We start from the raw sequence: 18,356 nt of genomic DNA, 5'->3' as shown, positions 1-18,356 counted from the left end.
CATTAATTACTTACCACCCAGCATTGTTCGCATTTCGTATGCACTCTTTTTTAATTAAGCGGTGAACCGTCCCTCTGTACACTCACAGAGGAATAAGTGGTATTAAAGACAGAGCACGCGTTAAGATCCTTCGTGGATTGGAAGGCTCCTCTGGTTTAGTGCTCTGGCAAAAACTGGTTGGTAGGGGACAAACGTGTGCCAGGAGAGTCGGGCCTAGCACAGCTCAGCGAAATCCTGACCACTAGTCTGCCCCAGCCGTTTGCCTCAAACCGCCCCCCACCCCCGCTCACCACAGACGTTCTGCCCCCTTGGTCCTCCCAGCCTCCATGACGCACGCTCCTGCTATAGCGCAGTCCCTAAATATTTAGACACTGACACCATTTTTGTTGTTTAGTCTCTCTAGTCCTGCGCATTGCATGAAATGAAACAATGGATAGTGCAGCCTGTCACTTAGCAGCCCATCATGAAATAATAGGGGGACAGGGTCAGGCTTGTGGGGAGGGGCCGGGCCAGGCTCGTGGGGGGCGGGGTTGGGCCCACGGCGTATACAGCCTTCAGCGCTCAGCTCGGCCTCTCCGTTCACCTGTAATCTCCTCCTACGATCCGCTAACACCATTAGCAAACCCCCGCGCGGCGGTTCGACCCCCGGCTGCTCCTCCCAGTGGCTTCCCCAGCCCTGCGGAAGGCTGATGTTTTACACGGGCGGTGTCTCTTGTCGCCGGCGCACAGCCGCGTGGGCCGGGCCGTTTCTTTTCCACGGAAATAATCCCCAATTCACCGGCTTCACAATTAGCTTAGTCTTGAAAAGTGCTGTGAAAATGGGTTTTTTGTTTATGGACTTAGTGAGCAGCTGTAGCCCCCAGGCTTTTAGTTGGAAAGCGGAGAGACACAGGTGGAAGTGCTGTCTGGGGAGCGGAGGCAGGCACCTGACAGCTCGAACGCTTCTTTAAATCCCCTCTGTGCCAAGAGGAATAAACCCAGCAGAATCCGCCCTTTCCAAAGCAGATCGTTGTTAGCGAGTTGGCAGACAGTCCTCGCTGGCATCCACAGTGCAGGCTTCTCTGGAAGACCTTGCAGTGGATTCAGATTTTTTTTTTTCTCTCCCTCCCTCTCTAATCCCTGATTTTTGTGTTTCCTCAGACCTGAAAACAATTTGCCTCAACCAGAAGGTTTGAATCGTTTCTAATACACAGTCGTGTGAAAAACCAAATCCTTTTTCTTTTTCCACAGAAGGCTTCTGCATTTGGTCTTATTTTTGGTTGAATAAATAATGTATAAAGTAAAATCCGTCGTGTTATTTGTCACAAGGGGTTAGATTTATGTACTGTCAGGACTTTCTGAGGACCAGATGACTGTTGTTTGTCAAGGGGTATACTTTTTTTTTACATGACTATGTATAGCCTACGGGCGTGTGCGCCACACCCATATCTCTGGTCGCGCCCTCCGCGGATGTTCCGACCCAAAGGCGCTCCTCGCCCGCGGTCGCCATGACGCAGACGGAAGGATGCAGAGTCCTGTAGCGGTATCGCGGCCTCGGAGCTCGGCTTGGCTCGCCGTAAACCTTCCCCTGAGTGGGCCGTCATCCACAGGAGCTTCGACGCCCCCCCCCCCCCTTCCTCCCTCAGCGGTGGGGGCTATTACTGTGATATCACGGCTGAATAACTGAGAATTTGTCAGATAGCACAGCCATTTTTTGGGGGGTGGGATTTTTGTCCTCCTGTGGTGATTGTGGGGGGGGGGTTCTTCCTGTGAGCCTGGACAGCTGGCAGTAATAAATCAGCATTAGAGAGGGAGGGGGTGCAGTCGCCAGGCTGTGGGGAACATCCATCTCGCAGCGATGTCTGTGCTTCTGCGTGTCTCCAGGCCGCTGATAACAGATAACTGCCCCACTCTGCTCTGAGACAGGGAGAGGAACCCGGTCACACACTCCCCCTCAGGGGGACATTTCCTTCTCCACCTTGTGAAATTATAATGAAAAAAATAAATAAATAAATAATGAGAGTCACAGCAAGTGGGCTGGAACTCACGGTTTCCATTTTCCCAATTCCCATTCCACTTACGGCTTGTAATTCTTGTAATTCTCTCTGTTTAAGCCGCGGCACTGCGCTTCTATTTTCTATCGTCATTGTAACGCAAATGTGATTTCATCCTCTTAACCGCAAGAATTAGGCCCTGTGAAGAACTGAAGGAGTGTCGCTACAAAGCTGCTGACATGCGCACGTGGAATTTTGTCTTGGAGGTATCGTATGTGTGTGTGTGAGTGTGACTGTGTTTGTGTATCTGTGTGTATGTGTTGTGTGTGTGTATGTATGTCGAGGTGTGTGTCTGTGTTTGTAGGGGTTTGTGTGTGTGCGTGTGTGTTGGGTGTGCTCCCAAAACCAGGCTGGGTTCATGTAATCCATGTTAATTAAAAGCACTGTAGTAGTTCCAGGGGATATTAAATCCAGCTGGATGCTTCAGCTTTAAGCCTACGCTGCAGCTCGGTTCTACAGAATGGTGGAATTCCATTCCTGACCCAGCACAAGGCTGCTTTTCTGTCTTAAACAATAAATAGCCACTAACACTGCTGACAGTGAACAACACCTTTCTGTCCTCTAGCCCTGTCCAATGAATGACTGAAAAAGCTCTGTTTCTGAGAGTTGTTACGTCTTCCGCTAATTTGCCTCAACATCGTCCTTGACAACCTATTGTGCTTTATGGCTGCATTTACAAAAGCCATCCTCACATGGCTTATTAGCACCATGTAAATGTATAACCGAAGCAACGCTGTTTTTAAACGGCTGTGAGTTTTCATCAGGCTGTGAGCGCTGTGCACGTGACTGCTGCTCCCCTGTCCTGCAGCGAGGGGAGCCCCCCTGCTGTAATTACCTGAAGATGTGAATTAAGTCTGTGATGGGATACCTCCCTGTGAGAGACTGGCTGCAAAAAAAAACCAGGAGCTTCGTCAGCCGCTATCACGCGGGACGTGATGGCACAGAGACATCGGCCTGTTCGGTGCTGCCGTAATTAGGGCCAATGTCCCGTTTCTCCTTTTCCGACAGGAGGTTTTGGTTCACAAAGCCAGGGGCAAACAAATAGACTTTGCCCACTCCGAATAGCCCGAAACAGATTTCAAGGTTGCTTGGTGACGGCGGGTGGGGGCGGGGGGGGGAGGCTTACTCAAGTTAATGGAAACTCAGCATGTGATATTAGTCCTCTGCTCCTCAGAATGCTGGTTGGTGTCTCGGTCGTGCTGCGTTTCTCTGTTTGCAAGCCAAATGTCCTTGAAGATGAAAGATTGACTCTTGGATTCTTTCTGGGAAAAAATAAGAAAAATGTATATGTACGTATGTCACGTGACTCTTTCCAGAAAAAAATCTTTGGCCACAGGGAGTTTCCATTCACAGGGCTTCTGATGATGCCAGTACAGAGGAAAAATAGCGGTGTACGCGGTGGTTTGGGGACTTCCTGTCCGAGCCCGGCATTTGGCGTCTGTGTCATCGCTCAAAGACGTGTGCTTAACCCCACCTGCCACAGCTCAAGCCATCCAGTCATTGTTTGTATCTGTTTCCATCTCCTGAGAGGTTTTGGTGGAAAGCAATGGGATTTTAAAGCGAAAAGATATATTGTATATCCTGATATATTGTAGATATTACCTTATATATTCTGATATATCGTATACGGTAGAGACACAGCTTTACTTTGTAATTTCATACACTGGGATATTTACTGAAGCAGACCGGGTCCATTTCCCAGGGGGCAGATTGTGCCTTGCCAGTGATTCTATCCTGCTAGCCTCGCTCTGTAATCGCTACTCCACAGTGCTGCTCAGAGTGACACCGAAGTCCTCTCGGGGTTAAATGAGCTGAATGATTTGATTCTTGGTAAGAAGCATTGCCGTTTTTAAACCAGTCGAATGAGATCTTTCTGCCATCTGGAACATTAATGCATGTCTGTGATATGTTTGAAAAGTCGATATGTGGTGGGAGTGGGACCCCAGGCTACGGGCCTGATTTAGGGCCGCCGGGCCGGGGCCGCTGTCTGGGGTCAGGCTGCGGCCTCCTCAGCGCAGCCGCTCATGACGATGAGCATAGCGCCTTTCGCTGGGAGGGGGGGGGGGCACTCCCGGGCCACCGCTTGCCCGTCGGCCCGATCGATCCCGGGCTCAGACCGGCTCCGCCGGCCGGCCCCCTGGACGATGAAGACGGCTGTAAATCCCCCGCTCCACCTCGCCGTCCGACACCGTCACGCTCGGCCTCCCCTTTCCCCCCCCCTCGTCCGCACCGGAGCTATTGAGGGCTCAGCCGGGGCCGTTAAATTGTTCCGCGCCACCTGTCCTGCGCCGAGGCGCTGGCAGCAGACCTTCGGGCCGCCGCGGTGTTTTGCTGGACTGGAATAAATATGCTAAGCGTGTGCTTTCAGGTGCTGACGTGGAGAGATTCGCTTTTAGCCCGCGTGCGACCTTGCAGTATATTATCATTTAAAATATTCTGAGCAGTAATGTGACAAAGATGGGGGTCAATGGTATGTTACACAAGGCATCTCAATGAAAACTCATAGCTGGGACTCTGGGGGCTGGGCGTGCACAATGTATTACACTGTATGTGACTTTTAAGCCGAATGCTAAGTCTTTATCTTCACTCTTCTCTGCAGAAATGTTAATGGACTCCACGACAGCAACGGCCGAGCTGGGCTGGACTGTGTATCCCACATCAGGGGTGAGTGAAATGAGTTTTTATTTAATTTTTTTTTTTTTTTTATAGATGGGGACATGGGATGACTTATGCACGATTATTTCCATTGAGCTGTTTATAAATCAGCGCTCGTATAAGGCTGGGCATTGTCCACACAGCGTAAACACACAGTGCCATCACAGTAGGCCTCTTACAGGTTCTTGTCTGAATTGGTTTTAGCTTGGCTGGCTCAGTATAGCACGGCAGCAGATTTCTTCTTAGGTTTGGGTGGAGATAAGAGAACCATTTTACATTAACTCTCTTTGAATAGATGGTATTAAAATCAGCCCAGGGTTCATGAACCACAGAGTGGGTGGTGCAACTTTTTGACTGACTCATACAAACCAATCAAAAGGCTTCATATCAAAATAAAAACCCTCTGATTTGCTGCACCCAGTTTAGGGTTCTTGTCCCGTCACAGGTGCTAGAACATTCCAGGCTTTATTTGGAAAGATTGGGGTCCCTTGCCGCATTTTCTTGGTTCTTGGTCATTATTGAATAGATCTAATACATGGTAGAGAACAAAAAACACTTTGGCTTCAGTGTTGAAACATAATATTTCTTATGTTTTGGTTTTTATGTCTGATTTTATGAATCACAGAAGCACTGAATACATAATGTCAGGCTTTAGTATCTCATTCAGTTCAGAGTTTTTTTCTCTCCCCTCCAACCTAGAGGTTTCTCTTGCCTGTTTACAACAAGACTTCCTTTCAGTGTGCATATGCTGTGCATGGTGTTCATGCTTTATGTCATCAGGCACCTGAGTGGATTGGAACCAAGCTTGGGGTCTGAATTTTAAACAGGGTTAAATGTTACTCTGATAACTTTGACATGTCCTGAGACTTAAGGAAGACCGAGTTCATTCCAGTGGATCAGTCCCAAAATGGGGTCCGCACACACAAACACACACACGCACGCACACACGCACGCACACAAACACGCACGCACACACACACACTCACACACACAGATGCACTCAGATCCGGCAGGATGAAAAAAGACACGACTGCATAGGATGATTTGCTGACGCCTACCCCAGACCGCTTTCTCTCTATATTTATTCATTTATGCTCCTGTGGTTTTCGGTCACGGTATTCCCCATGTACGCATGCAGAAATCTCTGCGTGAACGGTATAGAAACCCTCCGTGTGGCAGCGGTGGCTGTGCGACCAGTTATTTCCTGAAATCATTTGGCTGGGTGTCATCTGGGAAACCCCAGGACGTGCAGCCTGTTCTCTGGCCGATTGGTACGATCAATTTGAAAGACGAAAACAGCGCTGCGGTTTCTGCAGCCTACCCCGTCATTCTGTTCCTCCGGCTACAGCAGCCCAGAACATTGTGCTCTCTCTGTCCCCGCCAGCGCTTTCAGAAATGATCTGCTACCGTTTTGCCAAACTGCACCTATATTCCGTATGGGAAACATATCCATTAGAGCCACAGGACACAAACATGAATTTGTGAGTCGGTGAATACACTAAAACTGTGATGAACGCCTCAGCCCTTTCTCTCATCCCACAATGTAAAAATATTTATATGCAGGCACGATTAACCAATGGGCAGAAGGACTAATGGGGAGTGCTGGAGGTTTCACAGTGCTGGAATTGTAATGATGGCTAATAACAAGAAAAAGGTGATAAGCAAGAGGTGCGAAATAACCATAGTTTGAGGGTTACTGCATGGCCACATTTTTAGCTTGTGTGAGGACGGTGGGTGCAAATGAAACATTTGTGAGGACTTAAGAGCATGTTGCCTTTGTGGTTATTTCTGTAGCTAGCAGGCCTTCCAACGTGCTAAACTCCTGTTCCTGTACTTGTACGAGATGGCCACGTGTCCTTGGCTGTAGGTGGAGTGTCATAAACTGAGACGAGGCTCTCTTCACACCGCAGTAGGTGCGGAAGCAGGACAGAGCCGCGTGTGGAGATGAGATCAGATGGCAAAATGTCCTCCCCTGGTGTCTGAGTGCCCATTTATGGGGGGCAGGGCGTGCACACGCAGTCAACCTTCTCGTGTCTCTTCATCATCTCTGCTGCAGCTGGACATAGGGACCAACGGGACGTCACTGACTAATGAGCCGTTCCTGAGGTGTTATTGGGTGATGAGGAGCCAGTGGAGTTAACAGGGAAAAAAAAAACCAAAGATGAGCCATTGTGTGATAAAGAGTGGGAGTTCTTTTCTGTAAAAAAGAATCTGAAGGCCAAATTTTATAATGTGTCTTTCCTTTTGTCTTCCCTCGTCTGTGTTTTACCACAGGAAGTGTGCATATTAGTGTTGGAAATGTACCAGCTGTGTAATGCACTGACTCGCATTGCTGACTCAGACAACATTTGCCATTGTCAGATGAGATGTTAAACTCGGGGTCTGACTCATTGTGATAATTAATGAAAGGTTAGTGTCACAGCAGGGATGTTGGCTGCAGTGTCCTGGTCAAATTCATACAGAAAACCACCAGCTTAATCTGGACATCAGCTTCTGTAGCTGATTATCTTAGTATGAGATGTGTTAGATTAGAGTCAAACCAGAACACAGTGCACTTAGTAAATACACTGGTTTACATGTCCAATGATGTAAAACCTAGATTTCTACATTTTTGCTAAACTAAATACTGAAATTTACTTGGTTTGTTGCTGTGGCATCCACCCTATGATCTGTGGGAGAGACAACAACGATACTGAATACTATTTAAATAAAATTATTTCATATTAAATAGTTTTTCACCGAAAATATTGATCTGACACTTTGTGAACTATGAGCAAGGCCAACTGGCAATAATAATGTTAACACTTAGTGTGTCAGAGCAATAGCTAACCAGCCTTATTATTCACAGTAAACAGTTTGAGTCCCGAGCATCAGGCTGCTGCTGGTGCATTCCCTCTCGAAGAGATGAAAAGTGCCATTACAGCCCCTAGAGCGATGCGTTCAGAGTGTTATACAGGTACTTTACGCAGGTGCCAGTCGTGCCCTGCTACTGTGTAATTACCAGCTGCGCTACTCAGGGACATTGCTGCTGCTTACTCTACTGTAAGACGGAATGCGAGTCGTTCAGTGGAGGATCTCCTTCCATTATGAGGGTTAGTGTGAAAACAGTGGTAATCCTGAAATGCATGTCTTTTTTTGTCTGATGCGAATGACTGGCTTGTGATACTCTTTTCCTTTTCGTATTATCTGCCTGCACAGCTCATGCATGCAGGCGTGCTCGCACACGGGAATGCATGCACATACAGTACATGTGCCCACACTCTTAGGTACTCTCCAAAATGATGCCTCTCCTCAGTAAAACTCCGCACGCAAGTTAATTCTTTTCCCCAGTGGGAGTAACATGTCTTTTGTTTTAAATATGAGTCCTCTCCCCTTAGCTGAATGTAGCGCCCAAGTGGAGCCCCTGACCTGGGGTGTAGCAGCAGTGTCCTGCCTGGGATTCAAACCCGTGACCTGATGATACTGTTGCAGGGCATTGAGAAGAGGGGAGAGGGGAGAGGGGAGGGGTGCTATGGTAGGGACACGCACATTATCAGGCTGTGAGGAGGTGTGAGTTTGGCTTCAGCACTGTGCTCAGAGCTTCTGCAAGGGTGAGGCTTGTGCAGAAACACCCCCCACCCCCCTTCCCCACCGCAATCAAATGAGACGTACCAGTTCCCCCACTGCCCCCACCCCCCGCCTTGCGGCAGTTTTCCCAAAGGAGAGTCCCACCCCAGGGGCTCATTTGTGAGTTTGTTTTATTTACCCAGAGTAGTGATTAAAACCTCCGTGCCTTTGCTTTCCCCAAATTTCCCTCTAATTAGTAGAACGATGTGGGGGAAAAAAGCCTTGGGTACTTTACGTGCCTGTGGAAAAGTATTTTTTCCTTGGAAAATTCTCCAGGAGGACACAAAATATACTGACTGGGTCCAGCCCCTATAAGGCCAGTCGTGCATTCACCCTTGTTATCTAACGTGATTTATTACCTTTGAAGAGAAACTTTTGAAAGACAGACTATACAATGACTGACCACATGCCTGCAGGATGTACTCAAGATGGCATTGTTTCTGAGCTGGTTGTTCTTACGGCAGTGTGTGTCTACTGCAAGTAAACTGAAAATATTTAATGACCCTGAAAATGTAAATTTGACTTTTTTTCAAGGACAAATTTATACACTGGGATAGACCTGGGAATATGGATTTGTTGATTCAAAGGCAAAATTGCAAATGGGTTGATAAGGACACGTGAAATAGCTCTGTTTGAGGTAGGTGGATGATCACCATTTTATCTGAATCCTGCACAGTATTCAGCGTGTTCATAAACTTTACCACTTCGCTGTCATCTTTTTTAAATTAAAGTGAAGGACAATACACAACTGTGGCAAAATTGGCAGTGCTTTGAAGTCATCTATGACTAACACTGACTTTAAAATCTTTTTTTTTGCTATTCATTGTTATTCTTACTCACTTTTCATGAAAGATTGGAAAGCAGGTCATGTCCTCTGTGTGTGTGTGCGCGCGCGTGTGTGTGTGTGCGTGTGGTTGTGTGCATGTGTTGTGTTCAGTTCTCTTTCAGATTTTCTTCACTCACTGCATGTCCTGACCTTTTTGCTCTCGCATGTCCAGCACAACACATCTTGCATCTTATTTTAAAAAAGCCATATCTAGCATACAAAGCTAAAGTGAACATAGGTAGCTTAATGTCAGACTTCATCTTCTTAATCCCCCCACCTTAAAATGCATGACCGCGCAGTAGTCGCACCTCGACAATGGCAGCAACGATAGAAAACCGTGAAAATTAAGATTCTTCTGCTAATTTCATTTAATTGCTGGCTCCTTGTTTGCTCCCATTAGCTTCCCTCCACTGGGCATGATCAAAAGTGTCAGAAAGGCAAAGCCAAAACTAAAGTTAATTTGTGTGGATGCTTTTTTGTCCTTCCTTGCTTTCCATTTCATTTTCATTATCCCTGAAACCCAAACAAATGCTCTAATTATGGCTCTAATCTTCAAACAGGATTCAGAAATTACACATTATTATTATTATTATTATTGTTATTATTATTATTATTAATAGAATAACTATTTTCAACCTAAGCCCAATACAGTGTAAGCCCTTTTGTTAATGGGAGTGTTCTAGACTGAACAGCTCAATGCTTCCTGTAGAAAATAGCTGGGATGATGGAATAAGAAACAAACACAGTATGAAATAATGGTCCAATTAGTCCCTCTCGTCAAAATCCTCCTTAAGTAGGGATTAATCTGCAAAATTATGTCAGCTGTGAAGTGGGGAGTGAAAAGAGAGGGAGAGAGAGTCGGGCGCAGGAAGGTGGTCTGACGGGGGGGAGCTCTGAGGTTAGCGAGGGGGGGTTATTCGAGCTTTTCAGGGTCAAGGTCGATCTTGTCTGATGGTTGAGGATTTCTTGCCAGTTGCCTTCAAGGGCTCTACACTCAATTAAGCCCCTGGAAAAATGGGAGAGAAACCCCTGCAAGTGCATTTCTGCTCTTCCAACAATAAATGTTCATTGATAGAGTGTGTACCAGCGGTTCCCAGAATTTCCAGAGAAGGACGCAGTGTGTTACGCGCTTAGTTTACACACCTGTTTGTAGTTTGTGGAAAATATAAATAATACAGAACCTGCATGCAGAGAAAGGCAAACAGTGTGAGTCCATTGAAAGCTGTGAGCCAAGCCAGGCACTTGGTATGTGGTTTCATCGAGGGCTCACTCTCTCCGCATAGCATGCAGCAGCGCCAGAATAACCACATCGCATTTTGAATGAGATTTCATACTGACCGTCTTTGTGAAAGGCTGCTAGGTGGACACATCATGGTAGGTGCCAGAGGAGTCAGAGTGGTTTGTGTGTTTGAGATACTGTATGTATCCACAGTTAAATTCAATGTTGTGCCATCTATTGATCAAAGAGTGCATTTTATTTTATCTTTTTACTTTATAGCAGTGTGGCCAAGAATAGAAAAACAAACCCAATAATATTCCCATGGTGGTGGTGAAGCCTGTTGAAATTTTGCAATTATATTATTTCTTAATATTACTCAAGCATATTGTCACCCATATATATTTTCTGCAAGGTAATAAAGTCTACAGTTTGAGAAAACTGTTGAAAATGTTATTATGAAAACATGCTTGGCTTTTCCAGAATCTAGGCCATTGAATAGATGAATGGAGCTCTGTTTGTGTTTGTTTCTCCTGCAGTGGGAGGAGGTGAGCGGATACGATGAGAACATGAACACCATCCGCACCTACCAGGTGTGCAACGTCTTCGAGAACAGTCAGAACAACTGGGTGCGCACCAAGTACATCCGTCGCCGTGGCGCCCAGCGCATCCACGTGGAGATGAAGTTCTCTGTGCGCGACTGCAGCAGCATCCCCAACGTGCCGGGCTCCTGCAAGGAGACCTTCAACCTGTACTACTACGAGTCCGACTCGGACACCGCCAACAAGGTGTCCCCGGCCTGGATGGAGAACCCCTGGATCAAGGTGGACACCATCGCGGCGGACGAGAGCTTCTCGCAGGTGGACCTGGGCGGGCGGGTGATGAAGATCAACACGGAGGTGCGCAGCTTTGGGCCCGTGTCCCGCCACGGCTTCTACCTGGCCTTCCAGGACTACGGCGGCTGCATGTCGCTCATCGCCGTGCGCGTCTTCTACCGCAAGTGCCCCCGCGTGGTCCGCAACGGCGCCGTGTTCGGGGAGACGCTGTCGGGGGCGGAGAGCACCTCGCTGGTGGCGGCGCGGGGCGTGTGCGTGCCCAACGGCGAGGAGGTGGACGTGCCCATCAAGCTGTACTGCAACGGCGACGGAGAGTGGATGGTGCCCATCGGCCGCTGCATGTGCAAGGCTGGCTACGAGGCTGTGGAGAACGGGACTGTCTGCAGAGGTAAGGACTACTGTCTGTCAGTCACTGTGCCCCCTTCCTGTAACCCCTTTCTGTAACCTGTTTCCCCTTCCTGTGAGCTCTCTGACTCCTCCTTCCTGTGAGCTGTATGCCCCATTCCTGTAAGGTAAGTGTCCCATTCATGTAGCTTATTCCCCTTCCTGTGAACTGACACCCCCTTCCTGTGAGCTCCTTGACCCCTTCAGTAAGCTGATCTCCATTCTGAAACTTATGCCTCCTTCTATGAGCTCCGACCCCTTCCTGTTCTCCTGTGACATACTTTTGAAATTTTCTAATATTAGCAATAATTTAGAACAAATGATAAGATCACATGTAATCATCGAATAAAAAAAATCTTTACTCTTACACTTCAACGCAGCTGAGACTCATCTCGGCTGCACCTCTCCCTCCTAGCCATAGTTCGCTCTTTGCACTAGCTAGGATATTTTTATGTTAGTGATCTGGTAGATTGTTTTGTATGATTAGTGATCCAGTGCTATTTTACTTTGTACTGGTAGATTCTTGCTGCTGACAGCTTACTCTCAGGGTTGATCTATCATTGGTCACTTTGGCACTACGATCTACTTCTCTAGTTTTCTTTGCGCCACATCTTGAAAACCTATGCACTTGTATCGCTCTGGATAAAGCTCTGCTATGCTGTAATGTAATGTAATGTAATCATAGTTGCATGGGTAAAGATGGCAAAGAGCCTCAAAGGTCTGTTTAATATGACTTCCATCCAGTTTGATTCATTCCCTTTTCTAACAGTTATTTAATGTCCCCTGTCAGGTCCAAAGCTGATGACAGACAATTAAGCATGCACACAAGATGTCTGTCACACTGTTCTCCCCAGATGTCAATTTATCATGACATTTATCATCCTGTCATGGAGAATCAAGAAGCTTGTCCTAGCAGGAATATGCTGTGTCAGTGGTCTTTCCGACAGACAGTGAGCTGCTATAACTCAGCAGCCCACGGAGTTGCTTAGCTGCAGAGCGCTGCTTAACGTCACTTAACAATGACTCCTGTGCTCAGCAGGACCGTATCTTCATTTAAATTCTGACATTTCACTTGAAGTGGGCAGAATTGCGCCATGCTGCAGACTCGGCTCTGCAAAAAGAGACATTTATGTATGCTTATGGAAGGCTTCCAAATTGCTGTGCTTTGTTGAGGTTTGTCATAAATTCATGTACTGGCGTGCGCTGTGAAATTAACATGGTTCTTTAGCTGTTGATCACACTTGTCATAGCTGCAGGATTTTTTTCTTTGTTTGCCTTTTGAGTCTAATTTATTGTGTTTCATAATGTATACTGTGGAGAAGATGGAGTCAGATGCTTGGTTTAAGTTCCAACATAAAAATCAACCTTTTTTTCCACATTTTTGGGACTGAGTAGAGTAGTTGGAATAATATGCACTTACCAATTCTGCAAGTATCAAAGAATACTGTGACATTGATAACTTTCCAGTCTCTCTAGGGGGAAGATTTTTTCAGAAATCCGTAGTCAAGCAAAGATGATTTTGCATAATTTCTGGCATTTAGGAGATGCTCTTATTGAGACCAACACTGCTTGCATTGTTTTTACATAAAATCAATTTATACTACCGAATATTTACTGAAACCTTCTAGGGTTCAAGGGTACGATGGCAGTGGGAGTCAAACCTACAACCTTGGAGATAGAAACATAGTTCCCTAACCATTATGTTACACTGCTGCTGTTAAATAATGTAACATGCTAATTAAAATTATCCAATAAATCTTGTAAAAATGTAATATTCATTTTTGTTAATTCAATCCAGTTTCAGTTTGTTTGTGCCCAGTAGCAGCAGTTTGGTGTGTTGATTTAGGAACTGGCTTTGTATCGAGAGGTTTTCAGGTTTAAATCCTATATTCAAGAATGAACTATTAATTATTTTTAATTATACAGATTTAGTGCATAGTACTGGATGATTTGTTGTCTTAATGCCACATTATGTCAGAAACTAATATGCTATGTGTAATGAATATTTAATATTCATTTAAGGGCTTTAAATCACTCTGATCAGTTCTCAAACATCTAATGCTTGCATTTTTTTAACCAGTTTTATGTGCAATGGCAAAGGATTCCATCAGAAAGCGGTTAGACTTTTTTTAATCAAGAGGCCTGCATAGTGGTGCTCTGGGTCCAGGGTTGAGAACCCCTGGCCTGGACCAACACACACACTCGGACAGCAGGACTGACTTCTGTCTGCTCCATACATAATGCATTATGTAATTACAGTGTTCTTCTGCTGCCATGGAAACGTGAGGTAGAAAAAGGCATTTAGTTTAGCAAGAGAGCAGATTACTTCACTATTAGCTACTGCTAACACCTCCACCTACAAATACAACAGAAATATGTAGATGCAGTACTCTAGCATGAGATGCCATGATGATTTGTATATGTTTGCAGTCTTTTACGGTGTAATTCTTTTTCGTTTATTTTTTGCCTGTATGAGTTTGTATTTCCCTTAGGGTAATGTGCTTTCAGCCGCAGTGCGCTTCACATGTGAAATGGAGTAGGCAGTTAAATAACCTAAAATAAGGCAGTGCTGGGAAGCCGTAGGCTTTAGCTGCGCTTGACGTGGGCCTTCAGACTGCAGCATGATCTGCAGACGGTCCCCACGCTGACTGATGAAAATCAGCGCTTCCTCAAAATGTTTCCTTCTCCGGCACACTTGCCAATTTGATAGAATTTCATGGCACAACACTCTCAAAAGCGAGCGACGTGTTGACATAGATGTGAAGTGTCAACGGCAGACTTAAATGTTCTTTTGGGGTTTTAATTAAGCAATAGATATTTATTTTAATGACATTTATTTAGGCTTTTGTGAATGGTATTTGGTATGGAATGGTATGGAAATTGATTTTTCACGGCACACCTGACCTCGCCTGACTGCACACCAGTGCACTGTGGCAAACGTGTTGGGAAACTGGCGTAAATGCGCACATCTCCTTATACACAGACTTTCAGCCCCACCCCCTGGAAGTTCTTGTGGTCTTTGAAAATTCACATACATTTCTTTATCCAGGAAACTCATAAAAAAGTCATGGAAAGTGGTGAGATATCCCGTTGTCCTTAGAATGCGGTGGAAAATTGCACAAACCTAAAGGAGTTATGAAAGGAAATATGTCAGTCTTTCTTGGTCACCCACTAGCTTAATATCATAAAGGCCAGCAGTATCAAAGAGTTCATTTTTAACGAACTAGCTCACCCACTGTTGTGTACTGCCTTATCTATATTCATTTCAACAGTACAATGTTTGTTTTTTTGTTTTTGTTTATTTGGTAAATGACTTTTCAGGTGTAGGAATAATTTTGTAGCTTATGGGATATGGGTTTGATACATGAGGATTACATCTTCAGCATTTAGCAGGTACTCTCATCCAAAGTGAATTACACAGCTGGCATTCTTTGCATACAGTCTATTTATACAGCTGGTTGTTTACTGATGGAATTCAGATAAGGTATTTTACTCAAGGGTACAATGGCAGCAGTTTCCCCAGCTGGAAATTGTGAACCCTCAACCTTTGAGTTACAAGCCCATTTCCCTAACCGCTTCACTACAGTGCCACTGAATCTGCTGTTGAGATTACTGTTGAGTCAGACTGTTGTTTTTGCAGTGTGAAAGCTAATGTAAAGTGGATGTGTGTCACAATGATGGAAATTAGTTTGTGGTCACTGGTCTGTTTTTTTGAAGTGCTTGTGTCTCGGTAATCTGGTGATTTATGGACGATGCTCTCTGTAGACTGAGAGAAGTACAGTGTCTTCTTTTTCTATGGATTATCAAGCCATTGGGGGAAGCATGGTTAAGATGAGAGTTGTCATAGCGCAGTGTTAATAAATGAAGTGAATAGTTGAATCATATTGTTCAGATGCCAGCATAGCCAAACGTATAATTACAGCCAATATCAGGAAAAAACCTTTTGCTTGCTTTCTTAGAATAATTATGGGATTACATGAAGTGTGTCAAAATATTTACAACACAGGCACCGTTCAGTTTTGTACATGCAAGCTTTCCCTCAGAAATGGTCTCTTTACCACAGTATGCTTACCGAGGCCTTTCAGCAACAACCAAATATGACAGGTCTTTCAGGAAAAGTAAATAATTGTTTTTACTGTAATTACTGTTTTGAGGTTGCCTTTCTCATAAAGTAATTTGATGTATGCCTCGATATTATCTTTTGAAATATATGCACTTACTGTAAAATATTTTAAACGAATACAAAATATATACCACTTTCAAGCAGCATAACTTTGCCCACCTCCAGTTCTTGTTCCAAAGGGTGTTATTCAGTAAAAGCAGGGTGTTCTCTCTCTGCGAACGTGAGCGCGGTTTGGATATCATCTATCGACAGTTCTTAACTACATCCATGTGCTCTCAAGCTCCACCAAGGCCAACCGTGGTCGCGGAACACATTGTTCTGGAACAAAATGTTTTGATAATTCAGTGAAAATACCACCAAGGTTTATTCAGTTATGGCTTAATATAGTCAATGGGAACACACTCTCCAAGCAGCTCCATTTAACCGTTCTGTACAGCTTGTAAAACAGTTGAATTATCGTGGACGCCTGGATGGTAACGTGAGACGATGCAGGAGGCCAAAGCGACAGCCAAAACCCCAGAAGCGAGGTGAAGGGGAAGCCTTGCAGGTGCCATAGAAGTGGCTGGGCGCTAAAACACGTTTGCAGCAGGAGGAATGGAGAGACTGCTTACTCGTACTCTGCGGAATGAGGAAGACGGGACACCTTGGCTCTTGTTGGTGGTGGGGTGTGGGGGTGTAGAGGACAAAAAAATTGTTCAAATTGCCGTAAACATTTTATTGAACTTCCTTTGTGCACAATTCACCGATTTGCCAGCATCATGTCCAGCTCTAATTCCACTGTTAATACAGGTGGAGTATTAAAAAGACAACCCAGGGATGGGAGGGTTTCAGTGGGCTGCAATGGCAGCATCTCATCTTGCGTTAGTGACCCGCGGCTGATCGATTGGCTGCTCACAGGATGAGCTGCGCATGAAGAGTCTGTCTGTGTGAACCTGGCCTGCGATGTGCTAAGAAGCAGCGTCTGACACAAAGTGCTTCGGAGCAGAGCGCTTGCTTCCTTGTGGAAGAGCTGAAAGACAGAAACACCTCACTTCCTCCAGAAACAGACAGTGGATCGCCTCTTTTCCCTCACACTTTTAAGACCATGCTAATGGACTGGTGGAGAGTGGAGGGGAGGTGGGCTGGGACAAATTCCGCTCACACTTTTAATAGATGCCATCAAACCAAACTAACAAATCCCTGTGAGGCTATCACTGTGCCACTTGTAAAAACGAGAATTTTGTGATATTTCCTCCCCAGTCAGAAGGCCGCTTGGTTCCACAATAACACCACTTGGCATTATTAAATGACAAGCCTGATCGACGTTTGATCGTGCAAGATTGGCGATGGATGCAGATTGTGTTAATTCATTGCCTTATTTTGTTCAGTGAAGTCTTCAATCGGATGGCCTTACTGACAACGACCCGATAAGAAACTCCACACCCTCAATGGCAGTCATGCTTGTGTTTGTGTTTCACATGGCCACCCCAGGTCCCCACAGTGCCTGTGTGTGGATGCCAGCTGTGTTTTTAACTCCCCGAATCCTGGGTACCAAGCAAGCACCCTGTCCTGTGGCAGCTCGGTTCCGCGTTCCTGGAAAGAGGTGATTAGAATTCACCGCTTCAACACTCCAACAGCAAGAGCCTGAAGCCAGCAGCACAGCGGCCATTGCATTTAGCGCCTCTGTTTGAATTATGCATGCGGATTTAATCATTTCGGCTGCTAACTTTTCCCATAACTCACATCACGTATACATTGGGGTGGCGCCAGCTATGCTGCCTTTCAGCTGTTCTTTCCAGACTTGTCCACTCAGTGCCATGGCACGGGGCATTTTACTGTGGTTTAGGTCTTCACTGTTACCCACAATGCCCTGCAGATGATCTATGTGCTCCCTCTCCAATGAGATCATGGGAGTTGTGGAATTAATGCGTGTTGTATTGTACCATATTGGATGTGACTCCTCTAGCATCACCTCCTCCTCTTGTTGGAGCCAGAAGCCCAGTTAGAACCCAGGTGAATCTTAACGTCTGGGCTCACTGTTGGAGATGCAGTTGAGATTTTTCATTGTCGCCCTGGTGTTTGTATACCAGAGCACCGAGATGTGAGCACAGACCTACTAAGGCAGAGGAGAGCTGTCTTTATCTGGTGTTCCTGCTCGTGATTGAGATTCCTGTCTGTCCAGGTGCTTTCAGAGTATGAGCACGTCTTGCACGCGCCAGGCAGATCTGGGCACTAAGAGAGAGAGCGGAGGTGTGTTTTTCTTTCATTTAAAGGGTTTTGTGTTTTACTCAGCTTGTTCATCGCTCACAGATGGCCAACGCACGCAGTGAGGGACTCATTGGTCTTCCTCGTGCAGTGAAATCACTCACAGAAGAGCAGTCTTAAGTCGCTCCATTTCACATTAGGGTGCAGTTTTTTTTTGTTTAGTGTAGTTTGCCTCCACAGTTGAGTAGCTGGGTGTCACAGTGATAGTTCTTCTCCTGGGACTGGTAGGGGTCCTGGCTCCTGTCAGAAGAGATCCCCAGGAGACGAGGTCAGTGTGTCCACGCGACAGGCAGCCCGAGGGGGCGGAGCCTGTCCTGGACATGTACATGTGCACCAATGAACCGAAGTGTCACGTTCCCCGGGCTCAGAGAGAATGTGAATCCTTGGCGTGGAGTGAAACATGGGTATCGACAGGGCCGTGTGTAATGTGAGA

At 45.9% G+C, this 18,356-nt stretch overlaps 1 protein-coding gene across 2 annotated transcripts in view; it reads left to right on the top strand.

Annotated features, from left to right (window-relative positions):
- Positions 1 to 18,356, top strand: part of LOC135233958 (ephrin type-B receptor 2-like) — a 130,703-nt gene that overhangs the window by 58,725 nt on the left and 53,622 nt on the right. For both annotated transcript variants that reach the window (XM_064297971.1, XM_064297970.1), the window contains exons 2-3: positions 4,633 to 4,697; positions 10,876 to 11,560. In XM_064297971.1, coding sequence (XP_064154041.1) covers positions 4,633 to 4,697; positions 10,876 to 11,560 — 750 coding nt within the window. The remainder of the gene's footprint in view (positions 1 to 4,632; positions 4,698 to 10,875; positions 11,561 to 18,356) is intronic.

The sequence above is a fragment of the Anguilla rostrata genome, chromosome 11 (assembly GCF_018555375.3).
Source record: "Anguilla rostrata isolate EN2019 chromosome 11, ASM1855537v3, whole genome shotgun sequence".
Taxonomy (NCBI): domain Eukaryota; kingdom Metazoa; phylum Chordata; class Actinopteri; order Anguilliformes; family Anguillidae; genus Anguilla; species Anguilla rostrata.
Note: the sequence above shows the minus strand (reverse complement) of the source record. Positions and strands in the feature narration are given on the sequence as shown.